Source organism: Notothenia rossii (assembly GCF_949606895.1).
Source record: "Notothenia rossii genome assembly, chromosome: 5".
NCBI classification, from domain to species: Eukaryota; Metazoa; Chordata; class Actinopteri; order Perciformes; family Nototheniidae; genus Notothenia; species Notothenia rossii.
This window is the reverse complement of record NC_136903.1, coordinates 63,022,251-63,043,570: the sequence shown is the minus strand read 5'-3', so window position 1 is coordinate 63,043,570 and position 21,320 is coordinate 63,022,251. Positions and strand designations below refer to the sequence as shown.

At 42.0% G+C, this 21,320-nt stretch overlaps 1 protein-coding gene across 2 annotated transcripts in view; it reads right to left on the bottom strand.

Annotated features, from left to right (window-relative positions):
- The window catches only part of draxina (dorsal inhibitory axon guidance protein a), a 29,879-nt gene extending 10,539 nt beyond the window's left edge, over positions 1-19,340 (bottom strand). The window contains exons 1-4 of one of the 2 annotated variants that reach the window (XM_079680932.1): positions 19,171-19,340; positions 9,648-9,856; positions 6,923-7,428; positions 5,354-5,574 (exon numbers count right to left, since the gene is read on the bottom strand). In XM_079680932.1, coding sequence (XP_079537058.1) covers positions 5,354-5,574; positions 6,923-7,406 — 705 coding nt within the window. In that variant the 5' untranslated portion in view covers positions 7,407-7,428; positions 9,648-9,856; positions 19,171-19,340. The remainder of the gene's footprint in view (positions 1-5,353; positions 5,575-6,922; positions 7,429-9,647; positions 9,857-19,170) is intronic. The other variant, XM_079680931.1, reaches the window with a different exon arrangement.
- Positions 19,341-21,320: the final 1,980 nt, after the last annotated feature.

Here is a 21,320-nt window from a genome sequence, read left to right as displayed (position 1 = left end):
CGTTGGAGGTCCCGCCGACTACTCTCCTGCCGGGGGTCCTGCCAATCCTATGTCCTGTTCCTCTGGGGGTCGCGCCGACTACTTTCCTGCCGGGGGTCCTGCCAATCCTATGTCCTGTTCCTCTGGGGGTCCCGTCAACAACTCTTCTGCCGGGGGTCCTGCCAACCCCTTGTCCTGTTCCGTTGGAGGCCCCGCAACCACTTGTCTCGCCGGGGGTCCTGCCAACTCCTGGTCCTCTTCCGTGGGGGATCCTGCCGAAGCCTGTCCCACTGACTCCGGTTCCTGTTCGGCCGACACCGGGTCCTGCCCGGCCTCCGGAGCTGTCTGGTCTTCACCCTCGAGCCCGGCCACCTGAGAGCCGCGGTCTTCGGCCTCGAGCCCGGCCCCCTGAGAGCCCGGCCCCCTGAGAGCCGCGGTCTTGGCCCTCGAGCCTGGCCCCCTGAGTGCCGCGGTCTTCGTCCTCGGGCCCGGCCCCCTGACTCTTCCTGCCGCTAACTTCGCCCTCATGCTCGGCCCCCTGAGTTCGTCCGTTGTGGTCTTCGCCCCTCCATGGACTCTGCCTTGCCCCCGGGCCGTTCGCCCGAGACCCCCACCATGGACTCTGCCTTGCCCCCGGGCCGACCGCCCAAGACCCCCTCCTTGCTCTCTGCATTGCCCCCGGGCCTTCCGCCCGAGACCCCCTCCTTGGTCTCTGCCTTGCCCCCGGGCCGTCCGCCCAAGACCCGTCCTCCAGACCTCCTCCACCCACCCTTTCTTGGCCCTAGTTATGTGTTTTGTCTGGTCCTCCTCCCTGTCGTTAGTTTCCCTGCTGTGTCTGATTGTCTCATTGTGTTCACCTGTTGCCCTTGTGTTTCTCCCTCCCCTGCCCAGCTGTGTCTTGTCCTGTGATTACCCTTCTGTGTATTTAGTCTAGTCTTCCCCTGTGTTCCATGTCGGTTCATTGTTTCCCCTCCATGTTATTCCACGGTGTGTGTTCCTTGTGCTGCTCGTTTGTTTTGGATATTTTGGATACTGCCTTTTTTTTGCTACAGCTTTTATTATTTAATAAAGCTCGCTTTTCGTTAAATTCTGCATTTGAGTCCTACCTGCTTCACCCAATCGTAACACTATGTGGCTTTTATCCTGGATAAAGTGTTTAAGTCATGGATGTTTAAAGTTTAACGTCTTCATATTTGTCTAGTTATAGTTCACTTTTCATTCAGAAAGTATGACGCGCTGCGCTGTCAGTACGCTTGTACATGTTTGTGATTCGTCGAATGCTCCAAATACCACCCCTTTCATGTGAACGCGCACCTAACTAAATAGGACACGGCTGGCTTGAGTTAACAAGTTGATAGGTAAACCGTTTAACTCAAACATATCAAGGTTATGTTGAACCGGCTTCGTCGTACAGGCCTCTGGTGCAGGAAAAGTGCAATACAAATAAAGCTTTATTATTAACTATGAGGATAATAAATTCAGAATAGCAAGAATCCAGCGAGTACATTAAAAAAAGCCAAACAGTTAAATGCTGGTGCAAATTTTGTAGGGTACATTTGTATAATGTTCATGTATTTTATATCATTTTGTTTTTTATCACGTTTTTTTGTGCGTAATATTCAGTAACAAAATAAAAAATAAAAGATAATGAGCATTCTAAATCTGTGCTTGCCTCCAGGATAGTTAAAGTCAAAGGTTGGGTACCTTTGAACCCTAAATTAATATTTCTCCCACAGTAAAATATAGTCATTCAGAATATTGCTATAAAACAAAACTCATATTTTCGTATTCATAATCCTCTGTAATAGAAGCCATAAAAAACATTACCGCTGTCACTTTCCTGACACATATGAAGCTAAATATAAAGTATAATTAAGCCAGCAGGACTTAGAGACGTCTCTTGAGGAATACTCGGCCGATGAAAGACATCCATCAAAAAATAAGAATCAACCTCCTCATGGAAACAGATCCATACTTGTTTCCTTCCACCCTCAGGAAATAAGCGTATATGGAAATATCAATTAGATGAATTGCAGGGGGCTGTGTCCTGGTGCTCAGCTGCTCATTAAACCATCAGCAGAAGATCGAACATTCATTAAGAAACACGCTGCGTGCTCACGCCAAGTTCAAGGCTCTCTTTTCTTCTGAGGTGAAATAATATTTCACTCTAATAGTGTTCTAATGGTGAAGACACACACAGATTCAGGCTCTCAGTCTTTTCTATATGGTGCTTTAACTGTTATTAAACTAGCATTGGTTTTAGTACATCCACCTGGTAGAGCAGGCCTATTCAACTGGCGGCCCGCGGGCCAGATGCGGCCCAGAACCAACTCCCGAGTGGCCCAGCCCCACGTAGCCAAATTCCTACACTAGTACAGACCTTGAACGCAACACTCTGCGTTGCATAGAAACCACCAAACCACAACGCAGCACGTTTTTTGAAAGTGCATCTAGTGGTGCTAGTAACGGTGGTCCTATGATAGCAACTCTAAAACATGTCTCTCTCAACTCTGAAGCGTAAACAGAGACAAAACGGTCATTTATCTTGTGGAGCAGATCCAAGTCAAGCTGGACCTTTTCGCGACCGACTTGAGCACGGGTCGGATGCTGCATTTTCCGACGCTCCCCAAACACATCACATCTCCGGCACAAATCACGGATGTGATGACAGATTTCATTGCGAGGTTGAAAGAGAACTTTGCCGGTCGATTGGATGGACTTGCTCTGCCCACAGAGGTGATGGGCTTTGCCAGAGACCCCTTCACTGTTGCAATAGAGGGGGACGTATCAACCAGAGCAAAGGAAGTGGTCCCCTGCATCGACAAGGGGAAATATACACTGGAACTTATTGACATGCAGCGCACTAACGGGCCAGCGAAGCTTTGGAGTGATGTCAACAAACAGCAGTTCCCTAACGTTCAGAAAGTAGCGATCTGTGTGCTCAGTATGTTTGGATCAACATACACATGTGAATCAAGCTTTTCACACATGAACTCAATCAAAAGTAGCAATCACTGCTCCCTGACTCTCTCTCTTCACCAATGTCTTAGGATTGACATCCTATGAGCCAAAAATCACTGCTCTTGTTCAAAACAAAAAATGTTCCTTCTCCCATTGAGAAAGTCAGCGATGACAAATCACAAATGAGGTGATAGTAACCACCTAGTTTACTATAGTAGACGTGTAGTGTAGTATTCATTCATATAGTTACCCGTATCCCTTGTTATGGGTTTGGGGACTGAAGGTTTGACAGTTCTTTCTGTATTCATTTAAGTGCACTTTGTAATGTGTCTGGGACAAATGTGACCAAAACTTATGATTTTTTTGTTATTACTTGAAAAGTGAAAAAATAGTATTGCTATACCTCTTTGCGTTACATTGGAGCTCTTTAGCTGTTTTTTTTGTATGTGAGGACATTTATTAAGACTGCTATTATTGTATTCAGTAAATGCACTTTGTGATGTGCCTGGTTAAACAAACATAACCTGAATATTTGACTTCTAAAGCAAACAAATGTAATGCTCCAACTGTGCACTTTTTTTCAGATTCTGTTCAATTAATGCAAATTTGTTGTGTTTTTCTGCACTTTTTTACGTACCTTTGTTAGATGAACAATGAATAAAAATTGCATGTTTTTCATCGCAGTAATATGTGTTGGTTTAAAATGTGTCACTACCCGCTTTTTACAGGCCGCTGAATGTCTGGCCCAGCTGAATTTTGTAGTTATAAAATCTGGCCCAACTGAATGTGTAGTTGAATAGCCCTGTGGTAGAGTTTATAAGGGGGTTCAAAATGATAACCGTAAGATCCTTTCAGAAGAACATCTTGATTCAAAACTCCAGTCTAAGTATATATGTTTATACTCTTCTGAGCCACCCTCTTTTCAAAAGTATCTGACACATATTTCCAACGAGCATGCACGGGTATGTTGTTTAGTATAAATGAAAAATTATTTATCAAACAGCAAAGTCTGGCTCACTCTCCAGAAATAATATCTGCTATTTATTGCCATGGTACGTTGAAAATCTGAAATGAGATGAAAATCTGAAATGAGATGAAAATCTGAAATGATATTATCGAAAACATTTCCTTTGTCTATTTTAAGCCCACCACAGGTGAAGTTTGACATCATACACAGACTCGTCAACAAAGAGAGCCAGTTACCAGTACATGATTATAAAAATACTATAATAATTTCTAAATACTATATACTAAATACTAAAATATCTCAAACTAAAAGCTCTAAATTGTTAGTGATTAGGTTCCTTGCGGCAAAAATATGGCTACATCTTGTTGTTTCCCACTAATTAAACACGTCAGTGCACATCTTTACTGTGTTGTCTTGAGCAGCACTCCTCAACAAAACAACTGTCCATCAAACAGCATTGTGGATCCTGTCACTAAGGCGGGTATTTCCCATGGACGCCCTTCAAGCTGGTGTGTGTTTGTTAGCAGCTGCTGTGACAAAATGCCCAAGCTTTTCACGCAGTGGGCAGCGGATCAAAACTATTGACATCAGGGGACATCTTGTCTTAAAGAGTGTCATTTGTAACGGCTCCATGATTGCAGGAGGAGTGAGGAAACAGTTGTTATTTTAGATTATAAATGCTGTTTATGCAGCATCATGCTGGGTGAGTGTGACAGGTGGTGGGTGGCGCCCCACGCTATCCTGCTGATTTTCTGTGCATGTGCCCAGTTGGGCTGCACCATTTTGAAAAAAAATACGGATTGCGATGATTGTGACGGATATAGCAATAGCAATGATTCACTATTTTGGAGGGATCGATCATTTTCTAATCATTATTTTCCTTATCAATAAGGTGTTAATTCGTTTATTAAGATAATTTGTACCAAACAAATATGTTTTGATAAGTCTGTACATTATTATTTGTATCTCTGCAGATCCACAATACTTGATCGGATGGTGTATTTTGAAATATTTAGCCTTTACCAAATATTGCATAAGTCCATAGTGATAGTTGATTACATTTTGATTAACTGTGCAGCCCTAGTGCCCACAGTCGTACTGTACACAACAAATGCTTTCCGTGCTCACATACATTGTGTCCTGCCATGGCTCTAATAAGGAAAACAGAAGGAAAAGTGTTGCTGGTCTTTGGATCTCGATCCCAGAGGTGTACTTTTATTATATAGAACACAGCACTATCTATCACCAAGAGCCAGTGAGTTGGGAATGCCGCGGTATATTTTTCACGTGCTACACTTTCAGGTTGTGTCATTTCCAAGATGAGCTATGAGGTAGCGTAACGGTGGGAATGGGGCCCGTTTTGTGCTCTGATTCCCTCGCACACTGGAGCCACGCTGGGCCAACAGACGCAGCCTTTAAGAAGCACTTGGGTTTCGTTTGGGTTACCTGGGGTTTGGTGGAGGCTGGGGGCAGCGTTGGGGGATGCTCGTTCATCACCGTGGTAACCATGGAAGAGCCAGAGCCAAAGACAGCGGCGATGGGGGAGGGGGTTTCATCAGGCGGGGTCATGCTGAGGGAGGGGGAGGCAACTGAGGAGAAGGAGGGAGGGCCCTCCAACAGATCCCTGTCCTTAAACGCAGAGCTCAGCTCAGGCTCCGGGAGAAATCCTGGAGGGAAAGATAGAGAGAATATTAAACCATCAATACAACATTCAACATTATCTTACAATCATGACTTACTATTGTAAACAAACCTTTATAAAGACTTAATGAAGTGGGAAGATATGGTCTAATTTTAAAGATTGGACATTTTAAGAGCTGTCATTCCTAAATGTTCACCAAACCTACAAAAAAAACATGGCTAAAGAATGTTTGTGCAGGGTATGTATTTAGTGTGTTATCAATAGAAGAATCAGTAGCTCGAACTACAGCTTTAACATACATGCTGACAGCAAACCTCAAGACTCATTTACACTAGTGGAATTTTGAAAGACGAGATTTAACAAACCTTTATATGGATTTAATAAAGTGGGAAGATTTTATGGCAAATGTGTTGAGGAAGATTGTGTGTAACGATCAAAAACACATACGACCATGATTGTTGTGTCCATATTTTGGGAAATGTCTTCTAACACTTCAGTACACTGGAGGTGGCTAGCTGGATTTGTGTTGCTCAGACCATTGAAAACTCACATTTAAAAACATGTAACAACATCCTTTTCCAGAAACAAAGTCTTGGTCTCTGAATAATCCACACATCCACAACGTTTTTGGATATAATTTGACTAATGATGTAACTACCATCATATCAGTATAACTGAAATGTACAGCCAAATGTTTTACATGACTTAATAAGGCCCTTAGCTCCATGTTGCTATTCTAATGCTGGACGGTACTGCGAAGGTGGATAATAGCCTAATCTGTATATCATTTAGTCAGCTATTTTGTTGTTGTCTTCGTCTTGTGTCAAAGGTCAATATTAGGCTTTATCAGACTTCATCCTGGTTGTATAGGGTTAGGGTTAGGGTGTCTGTAGCTTATAATGCTATTTGTACCCGGGTTTCCAAAGCTAACGATGCTGTTTATACTTGGATGTCCATAGCTAACGATGCTATTTGTACCAGAGTGAACTTAGAAGGCAATGCTATTTGCACCTGGGTTGCCATAGACAATGTAGCTATATTCACCCGGATGCAAATCGACATTACTCTAGACAAAATATCACCATGTTTCTTCTCCTGAGCCCTGTTGTCATCTTTAACTTCAGCTAGTACGTTTACAAGTTTAAGACTGTGCTGATTGTGTTCTGCTGTGATATGGCGAGTGCAGCTCAGGAAACAGTTTTGCATAAAAAACATTCTAGAAAATTGGGATTAACTTTGATTTAAACTAGATTTAGTCTCCTCTTTTTCATCACAGTCAGTGTTTTCACTAGGTGGTCCTGAAAGTAGAGGTTGTTGACGAACATCTTGAGTCATTGTTTTAGTTAACAAATGGACTGGATAAGTCAGGTCACCTTTGCCATGCCGCTCTTTGTCCCGCCGACTCCCTTGTCTCCTGTGCTCCAAGTGGTGTCCGTGACCATTGCCATGTCCATGTCCCCTTCCTTTGCGTGTCCCCAGCAGCTGGTTGTCCCGGCTCTGCGCCTGACTCTTCCCACTCATCCTGGCTCTGTCCCTGCTGGGGCCCATCTCCAGCCTCACCGGGCCCAAACTCTCCAGGCCTGTCCCGTCATCCTCGGGCCGGGCCAGGGGGTGCAGCGGTCTGTGGGACAGCAGACCAGCTCCACCTTTGCCGGCGCGGGCCCCCTGGCCCCTGTGCCCGCCGCGCTCCCTGCTGTAGTGTCGGCCCTGGGGACCCTGCAGGGGGTGCTGCAGGGCGTTGCTGCCGCCCGCTGAACTCTGTCTCCTCTTACCGTGAGGAGCTCCGGGCTCAGCACCGTGCGACAACGTGAGGGCGGAGAACAGGAACGCCAGCAGGAGACTCCGGGAGAGAAACATGGTCTGTCCAGCACTGCGCCACCTGCAGGTCGGAGGAAACATCTCAATATCACACTTGCTCTGCTTTAATTAGTTTAAAATAACTGCCACTAAAATATTGAAGCCCTATAATGCTTTTTGGGAGTTTCCCTTTCCTGTGGTGTGTAATATAGGTTTGTGTGCATGTTATCGGTCTGCAAAAGCTAAAATCCCAAAGTTCCCTCCATAGGGAGTTTCTTTCCCAAGAAGAGTGTTTCTAAGAAAATAATCAAACAACAGTGGAGACATAAATACAAATCCCAAAGACTTAGTGAGGATGTTGCATATTAAAATGAGCAATTAGCGTAAATCTTCTAGGTATAAACTTTCAGAGCTGCTAGCATGGCTGTTAACATTGTATGTACAGACTATATGTTCAGTTCAGTTGCTTTTCAACTGCATCTTTCGAATTTTAAAGGGAGATATTAAAAAAATGATTAGCAGAAGACTGTCGTCTTTCATTATCCTGTGCAAACAAATGCATGCAGGGCTTTTCTTCTGTGCAAATATAAGCCACATACAATTGTTGAATCCCTCTGAAAAGTATCTTCCGTCAACTCCCACCCTCAGTGGTGGAGCCCCTATCTTAAATCACAGACCTCCTCAGGTTTTGTGTTCACTGCATTCATTATTCCCTACAAGCTTCCTACACATTCACACTCACAAGTGGACCCATTTATCTGGACCAGGTGGGTTTGAGTAGGCCAGAAAGAGGTGGACAGACACTTGTGCCTCTTTTTAGAATGATTTCCCTGCTTTCACGTTCGCCTTATGCCTTCCTCAGTATGAATAATGCACTGCGCTCCTGCTTCATCGCTGCCTGTTCAGTCTCGAGAGGCCTCCAACCGTAGCTTTCATTACAAAATTCAACATTTCTTCCAGGTGTGACTGAAGTGAAATGTGAGGTTCTGTGGGTATTAATGGCCTCAGCATGTTGTACAAACGTGAACAAAGGATGGTGTCGAGATGAAGAAATTATATTTTGTATTCCTATCTATAGGTCGCCAGCTACTTTACAGTCAGGGTTCAATTTAAATGTTGATTTTACATAACTAAGGGTTAATTGCATTCATATTGACATGCAGTTGTACATGTATTTTGAGCAATTACGGTACATTTATTTATTGAATATCACCAAACGTAAACATGTAAAATAAAACCCTCAAAATGCTGTTTAATGCAGTGAACGTATGCAACTTAAATTTGCTTGAAATACATTTTTTAACATTGTTCATGAGTTCATTTATGAATGATACCATGCCAACTATACAGATACGATATTATACACTTAAACTTCATTTTTGATATTCAATTATCAAACTTAAAATATATATGGCACAGTCCGACTTTCTATATAAAGTCGATTAATTGGTAATTCAACCTAAAAAGGCTATAGGAACTACACACAACAATTATTATAATATCTGCAAAACCGAGTTTATGTCGAGGGCTTTACAAGAGGAATATGCTATTAAGATGTTTGATGGTACTTTTTTTTATAGTTTTTAAAGATGATAATATTCTTATGCATTATATATGGTGATCTATAAGTTACGTGAATGTCTAATAGACTGTATATTTAAGAAAAGCTAAACTAACCACAGACTCTGTGAATAATCATAAGGGTAAGATAATAAAGCATATTGAATTGCAGAACAATTGTGTCACGTTTTAATTTTGGCGGAATTACAAAAGCCTACACTGTGAACATCTAAATCTTTTGGAATTCTTGCCAACACTACACACTAGAGAAGGGAACACCAGTTCTTCTTGATGACAAACTCTGTCATGTCGGATAAAATTAGACTAAATATGATTTGCTTTGTTTTGTCCTCCACTTTAATATGCTGAGATAATCCATCGACACAGAAGCACACAATACTGTTATGGTGCTTCGTAGGCAACTCTTTTGTGTTAAAAGACAAACGGCAGTGCAGGGAATACAGAAAATCAATGAGGGAGAAGTATTGAGCTGCTGGTCATGAGCGGTGTGTGTGAATGTGTGTGTGTGTGTTGCAGGGGGATGGATTAGGTATTTGCTCTTTTATCACACTGACCAACACCAAGATGAAACCACATATCCTTTGGGTTTACTGTCCGTTATTTAGTTGTTTCTAAAAAAACAGGACCAAGGGCGGCAGGTTTTGCGTATGTATGTGTGTGTTTGTGTGTGTTTGTGTGTGTATACTAATGTCCGGGGAAATTTGCAGTGCGAGTACAGGCCTGAGGGATTTAGAGGCAGACTGCGTCGGCTGGCCTCTGGGAGTGCGACCAGCTGTGCAGTTTGCAAACAGGAGTGTGAGGGTACTGAGGTGAGACCTTTATCTCCAAACAGGCCTTAAAAGTGTCGGGGGATGAGGGGCGGTCGGACGTGTCACGCACAAAAGTCTTTAGCCAGGATTAAGCTCTGGCTAAGGTGGTGCTTCTGGACTCTGTAAGGGCAAAAGGGTCATTTCATTTATGAAAACAAAGAAAACATCCAAACTTAAGTGAGTGGAAGAAGATGAGGATTGTCTTAGGCAGTGCTTCTCAAACTGTTTCCAGTAATGTACCCCCTTTGAAACATTTTCTCAGCCGAGTACCCCTTGACCGACCCCGAACATTTTTGATAGAAAAAGCCTATATACATAATTACAATATAGTGATGTTCCATCAGCGTGTGATTTATTAACTCCTTCATGCATGAATTACAACAAAAGGATTTTGTCATCTTTGTGCATGAAAAAAAGGAACACATACATAAAAATCTTTCCAAGGAGTTTTTCAATTGAAGTAATATACAGTATATGTTTAACAAACCAATGAACAAAATGATATATTATGAAAAACTATAAAATACAATACACAAATTTGACTTGTGTTTATATGAAGACCCCCTTGGTGGTTCTAGAAATATTTTATATACAATTGTGTTTTCTATCTCACTTATTGTACTAAGAAATAATCATGCATGGTATTTAAAAAATGTTTTATCTCACGTACCCCCTGCAGTACCCCAACGTACCCCTAGGGGTCCACGTACCGCATTTGAGAATCACTGGTCTAAGGGATCATATAGGCTACCAGCACATTTGAATATATAGCTATCAAAGGACTAGTTCATTCATCAGGAAATTCATTTGATTGTTTGCCTGCACAGAGTTAAAAGATTGATTCAACTCTCAAGTATGTGAAATATGACAATCTGTAATCTAAAGATCCAGCAGCTGGTTAGCTTAGCTTAGCATAGTTGGAATCAGGGTAGGCTACAAATGATAGCCTAATTCCTTCCAAACTAAATCACCAGCAACCAGTCTTTCCTATGTCCGTCAGTAAATTAAAAGCATTTTGGCTTTCCAACATGGATTTATATTTGAATTCGGAAAGAGCAAGTCTATTTGTTCCGGCCTGTTTCCAGGCTTTATGGTAAGCTAAACTAAGCTAAACTGAGCTGTACATATATGAGAGCAGTATTGTTCTTCTCATCTAACTTTTGAGAATACCAAAGAGCTTAAACTATTCCTCGAAATAAAGACATCTACTTGTTGAATTGATAGATTTATGGTGAACAATACTTTGATGTAAACTTTTTGTAAAATTCTGGAGATTTTTCTTTAATCTAGGGAATCAAAAGCAGAACAAATAGATCCATCTATTTCTTGTCTGTACGCATTAATCGGATCCACAGAGGTGGAAATAATAGTAAAAGACAATCAACACAACCCTAAAAATTCCCAAACATGAAAGAAAGATGCTACGCCTCCGTAGAAACAGTAGGCAGCATGCATCATTTGATCGAATCTAAAGGGCTGAATAGACATGTGAAAGTGAAGGCAGGCGGTAATGGGGGGGAGCCAGTATCTCAGCACAGCAGTGCCCTGTTTTCCTCTCTCAGACTTTCATGTGCCGCTAACAGGTGGCCCTTTGAGGAGACGGGATGGGGACGATAATGGAGCACTCTGGGTGGCATTTGGGGTTTTTAAGCACAGTCTCTTGTGTGTGATAAACAACCTCCGAGAACAACACCGCCTCCTGCCAGAGTGTGTATTATCCACGGTAGTGTTTTGTGGTAATGGCACAGCAGGGTGAGCATCTGCTGCTGAGGAGATTGAAGGCCAACGAGTAACTGACAAGTGTCAAGTGAGAAATCTACCGTTTAAGCAGTGAAACAGTGACGTTAAATGTATGAAAACAAACTGGACTTTCTTGGCTTCAAGGGGGTTAAGATAGTTCTGGGTTTAAAGAATAAAAACCTGTTAAAGGCCAAGTAAATACACCTAAGGATGTTTGTCCAAACTTGATCTTTAATTTGTTTTGGTTCCTGGTGAATATTTATTGTTTTGAAAAAATAATCAACATTTTAAGTCTAACTTTTGAATAATTAAATTATTCTTTAATTAGATGTTTACTAAAGCAACGTTTAGACATTCACATTTCACATTTAAATGTTGACTTTAAATGGATTTATTATGATTTTCTTAAGGCTAAAGACTGGAACATGTGATACGCTCAAAGGGATTATAGCCACACTTGCTGATAGTACTTAAAATAAATAATGAACTGCAACTCATCTGAATTTCTTTAAACATTCCTAAATTGACATAGTTTATTGAACATTGAATTGCTTGATCAACCATTAATGAAATGGAAAATATAAATCAAGATGCAAAATGATCACATGTATCCCCATTATAGCAGGACCAGTTGTGATCTATAGACGATTGCATGTCCTTACAGCCAATAATGAAAGTGTTAGTAATGATGTGGTCAATACAGCAAAAACAATGCATGTGTGTGTTGATCGACACCCACTGGAGTTCACAGTGAGTTATTAAGGCGCTTCTAGAATCAGGACAATTTCTCTATGAAGTGGAGAGGATACTTGGGATGTCCGGGGAAATGTACAGTGTAGAAGAGGTTGAATCAGAGCAAACAAATAAATAAAAAAATTTTTTTTAAAGTTCTTGGACTTCTTCATATCTCACTTCGCGCTCAGTCAGGATCTTTTTCAGATGTTGAGTTTATGGAAGTCTAAGCTCAGCAATGTATGGAGAGAAAATATGAAGCCCCATATAAAATGAAATGAAATCTTAACACTCAATTCAGATTTGTTCAGGAAGCCAGAGCAGGGGAGGAACAATCAGGTTATGGTGGTTTAAATTTCATTGGAAACACAATATATATGTGTGTGCCAGAAGCTTTTATAAGCACGGCGTATACAGTGTGAGATGGTCACCAGGGAGACATGAATCAGAGCAGAGTGTGATATAGGTATAAAGTGATAGGTAATCTTGCAAGAAATTGTAAAGGGGGCTGGATGATTAAGATATGATGAGATCAGAGACCTCTCTCCAGTCTGTGATCAGCGGGCCTGGCCCCCTGTGACACATAGTAGTTACAAAAATATACTTAACAGTGAGAGGGACCACATCTGAGGAAGGTGAGAGAGGCCACCCCGTATGGAGCTGTTGTGTGTGTGTGTGTGTGTGTGTGTGTGTGTGTGTGTGTGTGTGTGTGTGTGTGTGTGTGTGTGTGTGTGTGTGTGTGTGTGTGTGTGTGTGTGTGTGTGTTTATATGTGCGTGTGTGTGTGTGTGTGTGTGTGTGTGTGTGTGTGTGTGTGTGTGTGTGGTTTATATGTGCGTGTGTCTCTTTTAGGTTCACCTGCTGTGACACCAAACGTCCAGGAGCCATCTGCTCCTGTTGTTTTATCTCTCGTAGTAACCAGCATGGCCATAAGGATCCAGCAGACAAAGAGTCCAGAAACAGGCTACAAACTGAGATTAGAGGTTTAAAGAACAACCTCCAAATTCTGGGAAATACCCTTATTCTCTTTCTTTTGGACAGGCTTGGAGAGTAATAGATGACATTTACCACGAACATCTGTTCAGAATACTAAAGAAAAAGGTAACTGTATTCCCTTAGTTACTTAAAAGTAATCAGATCCCTTGTACATTTAACAAAAAGGGTATTCCTAGCAGAATTACAATGCTACAAGACAAGTAAAGCAGATGCGCACACAATGCAACATTTCACAAGTCCAAAAAAAATAAACAAGTCAAATGTGAAACCATAACTAATCTTCCAGTAAATCATCTCGACCTCCAGTTCAATTTCACTGAAATATCCCCTCTACAGTATGTTCATTCAGTCACTGAATCTGTCACTGCAGCAATGTAGAATATATATACACATGCATGCCTGACATTAGCCTTGACGCCCACTGTAGGCTTATTTAAAGTATGTTGTCACCACAATCATTTCACGCTGTGGAAAATATTGAAGTATGGACATGCGATGTCTTAAGAATTTCATTTTTACATAAAACACTTAAGTAAAAGCCATCTTATTGAGATGTATTATCTTTTGTATCAGTTTGCAGTGCATTTGATATTGAGGCACTCCAAAAGGAAAGTGATCAGGTTACATTACTATTGGGATGATTAGATTAGGCTCCTGATTTCATTTTTTCAAGTAATTTGTAACGGAAGAAACAGAAGCTTAGCATGAAGAACCAGGTGTAAAACAGCTAGCCTGCTAGTCTAGATGACAAAAATCGACTAACTGTCTTGCTCCCCAAAAAATAAATGTATCTTATAGCTGTAAAGAAGATACATATATTTAAGTCTTTTATCACCCCATAGCCCAGTCTTTACCTCTGACACAACCAATATTCCGATTATCCACAAGACCAACCGACAAATACTCAAAAGAAACACATATAACTCTGCAACCCTTGATGTATTACTCAGTTTGCCTTGGTTCCTACGGTGTTTTGTCTTTGTCTTACTTTTTAAATGATTTAGTGTTTATATACATGCCCTGACTAAAGAATAAAGAAAGTCAACCTACTAGCCCCTATAACCATTCATCAAAGGTCCCATGTCATGCTTTTGGTTATTACCCATCCCCTTGTGTGTTACAGTATGTAGCTTTTTCTGCATGTAAACGGTCTGCAAAGTCACAAACCCTCGAAGTACACCCTGTAGCGAGTAAAACTCGAACACATGTCTATGCTTCCCCAGAACGCCTCGTTGGAGATTTCTCTTTTTCTTCCTGGGTACAGTGACGTGACCATACCCAAATGGACCCATTGGTCCAATCCGTGGAGCTCCTCACACACACACACACACACACACACACAGCGGCGAAACTGTGACGCGCTGGGGGGGGGGGGGTTGGGTGTTCCAGGCACCTCCAGCTGGGAAAAGACCAAGGGGTAGACCTAGGACCAGGTGGAGGGATTATATCTCTTCGCTGGCCTGGGAGCGCCTTGGGATCCCCCAGTCAGAGCTGGTTGATGTGGCCAGGGAAAAGAAAGTTTGGGGCTCTCTGCTGGAACTGCTACCCAAGCGACCCGACCACGGATAAGCGGGAGAAGAGGGATGGATGGATAATTTTCCTCTTGAAATTAGCCGTTGTTTTGGTGTTAAGGGCCACCATACATTAGCTTATGTTACATAAATGCTGTTTGAATTTGCCTTCATTAGCTAAGTGAGCTAACAACAGTAGGCCGAGTTCAATAAAGAGCACAGGTAAATTATCTCACTTATAATCTTCTGTAAATGATACTATAACTTGTTGCTAAACATTTGTTTTACAGAATAAAAATTATAACTTTCCACAGAAAGTGAAACTTGATACTAGCTCGTTTTTAATAAGCTAATGTTAGCTTTCAGCAAGGAGAGTAGTGGGGAAACTTGCATTAAAGGGAATGACACATCCTTGGGGGGGGGGGGGGTGCTAGTGGAGCCTCACAGATTGGGGTGCTGCAGCCCCCTCAGCACCCCCGAACATCCATCGCTGTCTCGCTGGTCCCACGCAGCAAGCAGGAACCAGCTCACACTGTCCGCTCCTCGCAGCAGCACGGCAACACGGCACCCAGACCCCACTCAGCATTCTCATCTGTCTGTCATTACTGGTGTCATTTTCTGGTTGCTAACACCATTGTAACACATAATCACTGATGTTCCGCTGTAACGGTGGTGGACTCATCAGAACAGAGTGGGCGAGCTGACCAATCAGAGCACAGTGGGCTCACAGGGAGGGGGGGGCAGGAGCTGCAACAAGCCGTTTAGGACAGAGAGTGAATACACATACTATACAGAGATGCTGTATGAGAAACCAATGTCATTTTGGAACATTGAACAATGTAAATCTATTCTAGTAGACGTCAACAATGGCATTATGATCAGTAGAAATGGCCATGACATGGGACGTTTAACAAGTTGTATCTTGTTGTGTACGTACAAAATCCAACTTTTAAAACAGATTTTTTTGTTCAACCTATCTCTGACAGGTAGTTATCGCTTCTTGTAATAAAGTAGTCCAGCATGCATGTCAATGTGGTAGTGTGAGGCTGCTGAACAGGAACAAGCTAGATTTCTCCTTTCAGCTGAGCAGCAGCTTATACATCTGTTTTAAACAAACATGATGCAGAATTCGATAAAATAGTCCCAAAGAAAAATAAACGTATTATCTGCTGTGACACCAATACAATGCAGCTTTGCTCTAAACAGAAACATCCCTCTGTCTTAAAGTAATGATGCTGAATATTTAATGCATAAACACTCACTTTTATGTCTCTCCTCTCGGGTAAAATAGGTTGATTGTGCCACAGAATTATCATAAATATAATCTCAATAACAAGCGCCCCAAATTACAGCTCATAATAAACACCTCTGCCAGGCTGCAGTTAACACCATAAAACTTCATTTCCTCAAGGGCCGATTCAACTTCAGCAACATAACAGGGCTCCTAAAATCCACTGCAAACAATATTCACACATCGACTGGGAGGTTTTTTGTGTGTTTTTAAATGTGTATTGGATGGCAGAAGAACCCTGGAAGCAACACTGGGTGATAAAAAAACAAAAGCCATAAGGAAGGTCCATCTGTCAGTAAGTGAGTCGGAGCAGGGGAGCGGGGGACACCAAATGATTCGCTGGTAATTTGGTCGCAGGTACAACAGATGTGGTGCGAGACCCACACATTGTCACTGATGCATGGTAACACCAGCGACATCCTGAGATGTGGCCCCTTATCTCCTGTTGGAGTGCACTGAGGCCACACACACACACACACACACACACACACACACACACACACACACACACACACACACACACACACACACACACACACACACACACACACACACACACACACACACACACACACACACACACACACACACACACACACACACACACACACACACACACACACACACACACACACACACACACACACACACACACACACAGGCAATCAAGGCATGCACACAAATGCACACTCACAGCGGGGAAACCTCCTCCAGACACTCACATCGAGGCGTGTTCCAAAAAATGCTGCGAGACACAAACAGCAAGAGGCATCCCACAGAGAGGGGAGAGAATGAGAGAGACAAAAGGGGAGAGGGGGAGGAATTGAATGGAGAGGAAAAGAGAAAATAAGATGTAATGTGAAGAGAGAGTGGGGGGAAATTAGAGGAATGAGAGCGAGAAGGGGGGATAGAGAGACAGAGGGGGGATTTATTCTGGTCTTAATTGGAACAAAGTGTTGGTGGCATCTTTCATTTTCGAGGACACCAGCTGAAACACACAACGATCAAACAACAACGCTTTGGCTTCACAAACCAACAACAAACTTTGTTCTATTTCTGACCCCGGGGAAATGTGGACATGGGGTCTGTGGTCTGGCCGCTCGGCATGGGAACAGTTTGACCGGTCAGCGGGGGGGAAACACTGCTGTTTACAGATGATCAAGTGAAGCATGTAAACGCATTATATGAACCCAAAGTTTATCTCCCCCCCCTCTCCCGAACTCCCTTTAGTGGAAGCGAGAGGCGTTGACTGGTTGCCAATGTTGAAAGATTCCTGATCAAACAGTGCCACGCTTGGCAGTGACGTTCAAGGCCAGTTTCACACTGGAGGAGGCTGGATGGATGTGGAGCAATGTAGCCTTTTGGCGAAAAACTCAGGATAAAAGACATGGATGTATACTTGGTGGAACTATCTGAAAATGAGAACCAACTTTGATTCTTTAAATGAGTCCTTATTTGACTATTGGAATGGAGGTGCCATTGTAAATGAATTATGTATATTTCTGACACCAGAGGTGGAAGAAGTACTCAGATTAAGTAGCATTACTGCAGTGTTAAATTACTCAGCAAGTAAAGGTCCTGTATTCAAAATTGTACTAAAGTAAAAGTAAAAATGTATTAGCATAAACCAACCAAAAGTTAAAATATGTGTTATGCAAAATAGCCATTTTAAGCACCAAATACTTTTAAATAATTGTATTAAATGTATTACAAATTATCATTCATTAGTTCATCACTTCAATGTTGCACTTGGCAAAGGCGGGGTTTATTTGTATTACGTTATACATTAATGGGTAGCTTAACCTATACAAATATAATATGGTGTGTGTTGATTTATATTTTGTATTAATAACCTAAATCAGCAAAATGTTAAATCTGTAAATAAAAGTAGTGAAGTAAAAAGTACAACTTCTGCTTACAAATGTTAGTGGAGTATAAGTATAAAATATAGCATAATGTGAAATAATCAAGGACCTTTTGTTTTTATATATTTAAAGTACTTAAAGTAGTAAATGAACTTAGTTACATTGCCCCACTGCTCTAAATTAATTTCCATTTGAACATCAAATGATGTCCTTAGGTTATCTTTTAATGATAATAATTCACTCATGAGTGAATCTGAGGCTTTGTTTTGGCCCGGGGTCAACTCACTGTGGGGTCCCTCACTCAAGTCTGATCACTGTAATGCTCCCCGCTGATTGACTTGCTATTAATTAACACTAACTCCTTAATGTGAGTCCACAAATATTGCCATGTTTTAATTTTAATTGCATGGTGTCACACTGAGACTCCCAACTTTAATCTCCCCCTCACTCCCCTTCCTTCATCTTTCTACACACACACACACACACACACACACACACACACACACACACACACACACACACACACACACACACACACACACACACACACACACACACACACACACACACACACACACACACACACACACACACACACACACACACACACACACACACACTGTCTTTGGTTAGCAACAATGAGCTGTCAAGAGGAGATAATGGCTGCAATCATTTCTGATTCTCCCGAACCATTCATCCAGTAAATTCCTTGGTGATGTTGATTTGATGCTAAAGCATGACAGCAGCGGGAAACAACAAACAAAAGTGGAATTGATTGTCGGGTTAACTCAATTTTTCCAGTGTCAAACCACACCAAATTTCCTGCTCGCGAACAGTCACTCTTGCTCTTAATCATGTGAGTTGATCGACACCCTCTCTGCGACCAACACGCCTTTTGCATCTATTCAGATGTTAACTTTTGTGACATTATCAGGATGCGAGATTGAAGCGTTTTTACGCGTAGATGGAAATCATGTCAACCGGTACAGTATATTGTGCGTGACAATTGTAAGAAACTTGTGATTTTAAGGAGGACTCTCATCAAATATAGCAGCAGGACTGCGAAAAAGCGACAATATATTGTATGGGTAACCCATAATAAAGTATTATGTGATATACATTTAAATAAGTCACTCTTAACTAATGTAAGCATTACCTCAACACAAACCTGTTTAGGAACAGTAAGGATCCGAAACTAGTATTTGTTCGTAGCCTACGTAAAACGCTTTTTTGTGCGTAAAAAGCTAATAGCCAAACCTTTGCAATACACAAGGAAAAAGCAATACATATATTTCCTTACCCGCGTATGTCTGTCTTGTTGCTTTCCTTTGTTGTTCGTTAGGCTTTTAGCAGTCCAATGGCTGCAGGCTGACAGCGGACCTCAACACGGCAGCAGCAGCTCTCTGTAGTCCGCTCTCCGCTCCTGCAGCCCGGGATGTGCCGAGCATCCGGACCGGCTGCTGCTCCTTAAGAGGAGGAGAGCACCACCTGCTCCGAGGCGCGTTCCCGAGTGCGCGTACCGCTCAGGGCTGCTTGGATATCTCTCTCCGAGGCCAGTCCAGTCAGTGAGACCAGTATATTAGTATGGTATGGTAGTATCAGGCGGACTCATTTGCTGCAGGGATACACCAAGACAGACAAAACAGTCTGAGAGAGATTAGACCTTTTTTTTTTTATGGAGGGAGTGATCCATCATAACTTTCCTCAGCCTGTCAAACCTGTCAAACCTGTCACATCTGACATCCTCAGCATCTGAATGCCCAAAATGACCTCAACAGGGTCTGACAGAATAAATCCTCCGTGTCTCACCACAGTATCTGGCATTATATCAGACAGGGCTACTATGCTAAATTGCTTTAATAAGCATTTTGTGTCTTGTGGCTCTCTGTTTGATTCTGTCACTGACTGTGCTTCTGCTTCTGTGAACACTCCAATCCCTGACTCTGAACAATGTGGTCTGGAAAACCCTTTCAGTTTTACTCCTTTTACTGTTGGTGTTGTTCATGAAGCATTATCCAAGTTAGATCCTAGGAAACCGGCTGGCCCGGACAACATAAAACCTTTCTTTTTAAAGATAGCTGCAGATTTTATTGCTCCATCTCTTACTTCTCTATTTAACCTCTCCCTCAGCACAAATACATTTCCAAAAGTATGGAAGGCTGCTTATGTCTTGCCTTTACTGAAAGGAGGGGAGGCAACTATTTTAAATAACTATAGGCCAATCTCTAAATTGTCAGTTCTGGCTAAAGTACTCGAACGACTAGTGAGTGAGCAAGTAAAGGAGTTTTTATGTAAAAATGATATCCTTTCTAAACATCAGTCAGGCTTCAGGAAGCAACATAGCACCATCGCTGCGACAATGAAAGTGGTAAATGACATTACGAGTATTTTAGATAATAAACAGAGTTGTGCAGCTCTGTTTATTGACCTTTCCAAAGCGTTTGACACCGTTGATCATCGCATCTTAAAGCAGAGGCTACTCAGTATTGGCATTTCCAGCCATGCAGTGGGGGTGGTTTGTGAACTACCTCTCTGAAAGGTCCCAATGTGTTCATTTTGATGGGCTGTCTTCTGAGTGGTTAAACATTTCTAATGATGTTCCTCAAGGTTCTGTTTTAGGTCCACTTTTATTCTCCATATATATCAACAGCTTAGGTGATAATGTGGATGAAGCTACTTTACATTTGTATGCGGATGATACCGTGATGTATTGTGCAGGTCCCTCCATTCAGGAGGCGGTTGTTAAATTACAGGCTGTTTTTAACACTGTTCAGACTCAGCTCTCTGAACTTAAGCTTCTTTTAAATGTGGATAAAACCAAGATAATGCTCTTTTCAAAAGCTAAAAAGACACCAGAGCCTGTTTTAGATATTGTAACTACGCAAGGGAAAAAACTTGAAGTGGTAACCTGTTACAAATACCTTGGTATCTGGCTTGATGACTGTCTCTCTTTTAAACTGCATGTCAATAACCTGCTTAAAAAACTGGGGGTTAGGCTAGGTTTCTTTTACAGAAACAAGTCTTGTTTCTCACTTGAGGCCAGGAAAAGGCTAGTCACTGTGACCTTTTTACCTGTGCTGGACTATGGTGATCTGTTTTATATGAATGCACCGGCCAATTACCTGATCAAGTTAGATGCCGCCTATCACAGTGCACTGAGATTTGTGACAAACTGTAAAGCATTAACCCATCATTGTACCCTGTTAGCAAGGGCAAGTTTGCTTTCACTAACTGTACGGCGGTTCAATCACTGGTATCTTTTATTTACAAAGCAATGTTAGGGAAACTTCCATCCTAAATCTGCTCCCTGATCTCACGGCGTATTGTAAATGGCTACTGCCTGAGATCGAATGCTGTGGTTTTATTAAATGTGCCAACTGCTAGGACTGTCTTAGGGCATACAGCTTTTAGATGCGCAGCTCCGCTAATTTGGAACAGTCTGCAAAAGGA